Genomic DNA, 2,827 nt, shown 5'->3' on the forward strand with positions numbered 1-2,827 from the left:
TTTCACTGCATCTGTATCTTTGGGGTAAATCCCCAGCAGTGCAATTGCTAGGTCATAGGGCCACTCTATTTTTAACTCTTTTCACACAGTTTTCCAGAGTGGCTGTACCAGTTCACATTCCCACGAACAGCTTTTTTTCACACTGTACCTGGATTGTATCTTCAGTAGTCAGTCTGTGCTAAGCAACCAAATGCCCCTTCTCAAATTAGCAATATTTTTGATGTTTTAGTCAAGGCTCCTAATCTCTATCATTCTTCTTTTTTAGAAATTGAGGTAAATTGGTATATATCATTATATGTTTCAGGTATACAGCATTAAGATTGACATCTGTATACATTACAAAGGGATTACCACCACAAATCTAGTTACCATCCACCACCATACACTTGGCCTCTTTCACCTATTTTGCCCATCCCTCACTAACATTCTTCTTAAATTAAGGGATAATGTAAGTCTGGATATTGAAGAAGTTATCTAAGTAGGACTTAGTTGTGCTGCCCCTAAATTTAGTCTTGTTCTCCTTGAGTCTATGTTTAAACACCATCAAGCAATGACAGTAGAACACATTCAGTACTCGGAAAACTATTCTTTCAATTCTGTAGTCATATCATATTTCATGATATAGTACACTCAAAAAATTTCCGGAATGGGCAGTGGAAACGTTTTTGTGGAAATATTCGTTAACCATTTATTTGGCAAATTCATGGATGGGTTATTCAGATTTAAAATTAACCTAGCCTCAAAAAAATCAATAGTCTCTTACTTCTTTGTGAGAAATACAATCCATTTTACTGTGTCTTTGAAGGCATCTTTCACTTGTTTGTTTCGAAGTGTATAAATGAATGGGTTAAACAAAGGAGCAACTGAAGTAGTGAGCACAGACACTACTTTATTAATAGCTACTCCTTCCTTTGCTGAAGGTTTGATGTAGATGAAGATGCAGCTGCCATAAGTGATGGAAACCACAATCATATGGGAAGAGCAGGTGGAAAAGGCCTTTTTCCTTTGTTGGGCAGAAGGGAATCTTAGAATGGTCTTAATGATGTACGTATAGGAGAGGACTACACACACTAAGGTAATAATGAGTGTCAGTACGGCAAAACTCAGAACAATTCTCTCTATTAAGACTGTGTCTGAGCAGGTTATCTGTAAAATTGGAGATGCATCACAGCCAAAATGATCAATAACATTTGAGTCACAGAATTCCAGCTGGAGGCCCAGGCCAAGTGGCGGGAGGATGATTAACAGGCCAGCAAACCAACAGCAGAGAACGAGGGTAGTGCAGACTCTGTTGTTCATGATAGTTGTATAATGCAGGGGCTTGCAAATGGCCACATAGCGGTCATAGGACATGGCGGCAAGGAGAAAAAATTCTGTTGCTCCAAAGAGGACAACAAAGAATAACTGGGTGGCACAAGCATTATAGGAAACAGTATTATCTCCAGTGGTCATAGTATACAGGAATCTGGGAATACAGACAGTGGTGAATGAGACTTCTAAGAAAGAGAAATTTCGGAGGAAAAAATACATGGGAGTTTTAAGATGGGAGTCCACCAGTGTGAGGGTGATAATGATGAGGTTTCCAGTTACACTCAACATGTAGGTGAGAAACAAAAATACAAAGAGCAGAACTTGTATTTTTGGGTCATCTGTCAATCCTAGCAGGATGAATGTTGTTACTGCTGTATGATTTCTCATCACTGCCTTGCACCAGGAGGGATTTTGCCTGGAGAAAGAAGTGTCATAAGAAGCTAGTACTTGAACCTGAAGGAGGACATTCTGGCAAGCCTGCTCACATGCACTTTCTTCTTTTAGTTAATTTAATTTGTTAGCATAGAGACGTCTATGGGAAAGGTTTAGTATGGATCTTGTGCTTTTAACTAGAAAGCATATTTCTAAAGATGTCATGTAAACACAAAACAAAACATAAATCATATGTCTGATTTACAGTTTCTCAGCAATATTGCCTTTTGTACAGATTTTATTTGTCTTTATCCTGGAGGCAGTTATGTCAGTTTTCAGCCCCCCCCCATCCTTATTTTCTTTAGTTTTTTTCACACCATACTGAAATGCTCCATTTTCAAAACCAAGAAGGATCTGTTATTTTGTATTTTTTTGTGTTTTAAAATTAAAACTTATTTTTTGGGGGCAATCTTAGCATCACAGCAAAATTGAGGGGAAGGTACAGAAATATTCCATATGCTTCCTGCCTTTACAAATGCATAGCCTCTCCTGTTACTAACACCCCCCACCAGAGTGGTACCTTTGTTACAAATGATGAAATTATATGGACACGTCAAAGTACATAATTTACATTATGGTCCACTCATGTTGTACATTGTAAGGATTTGGACAGATATTTAGTATCTTTTATTGATCATAATTTGTCCTATGCAGAATTTTAACACTAGAGCATTCATTTATAGTTAGTTCTGCTCTCTGTACTTTGAATTATTTCTAAATAGGGAGATAAAACTTTAAAATACAAAGATGTAGTTTTGTTTTTCACCCCATGTTTAGGCAAATGAAAGTATTTTTTTTTCTGTCTTAATTTCTTTTTTTTTTTAATTAATTTTTATTGGTGTTCAATTTACCAACATACAGAAAAACACCCAGTGCTCATCCCGTCAAGTGTCCACCTCAGTGCCCGTCACCCATTCCCCTCCAACACCCGCCCTCCTCCCCCCTTCCACCACCCCTAGTTCGTTTCCCCGAGTTAGGAGTCTTTATGTTCTGTCTCCCTTCCTGATATTTCTCAACATTTCTTCTCCCTTCCTTTATATTCCCTTTCACTATTATTTATATTCCCCAAATGAATGAGAACATA

The 2,827-nt window shown here is 37.7% G+C and overlaps 1 protein-coding gene across 1 annotated transcript; it reads right to left on the reverse strand.

Annotated features, from left to right (window-relative positions):
• Positions 1 to 759: 759 nt before the first annotated feature.
• On the reverse strand, positions 760 to 1,698 carry LOC112922225 (olfactory receptor 6C2-like). Its single transcript, XM_026001672.2, has one exon. The coding sequence runs from the start codon at positions 1,696 to 1,698 to the stop codon at positions 760 to 762; it is 939 nt and encodes a 312-aa protein (XP_025857457.2).
• Between the last annotated feature and the right edge of the window lie 1,129 nt (positions 1,699 to 2,827).

This window comes from Vulpes vulpes, chromosome 14 (genome assembly GCF_048418805.1).
Source record: "Vulpes vulpes isolate BD-2025 chromosome 14, VulVul3, whole genome shotgun sequence".
Classification (NCBI taxonomy): Eukaryota; Metazoa; Chordata; class Mammalia; order Carnivora; family Canidae; genus Vulpes; species Vulpes vulpes.

Excerpts from the sequence above, each read along its gene's own strand:
- LOC112922225 (XM_026001672.2), bottom strand. The coding sequence starts at position 1,698 with ATGAGAAATCATACAGCAGTAACAACATTCATCCTGCTAGGATTGACA.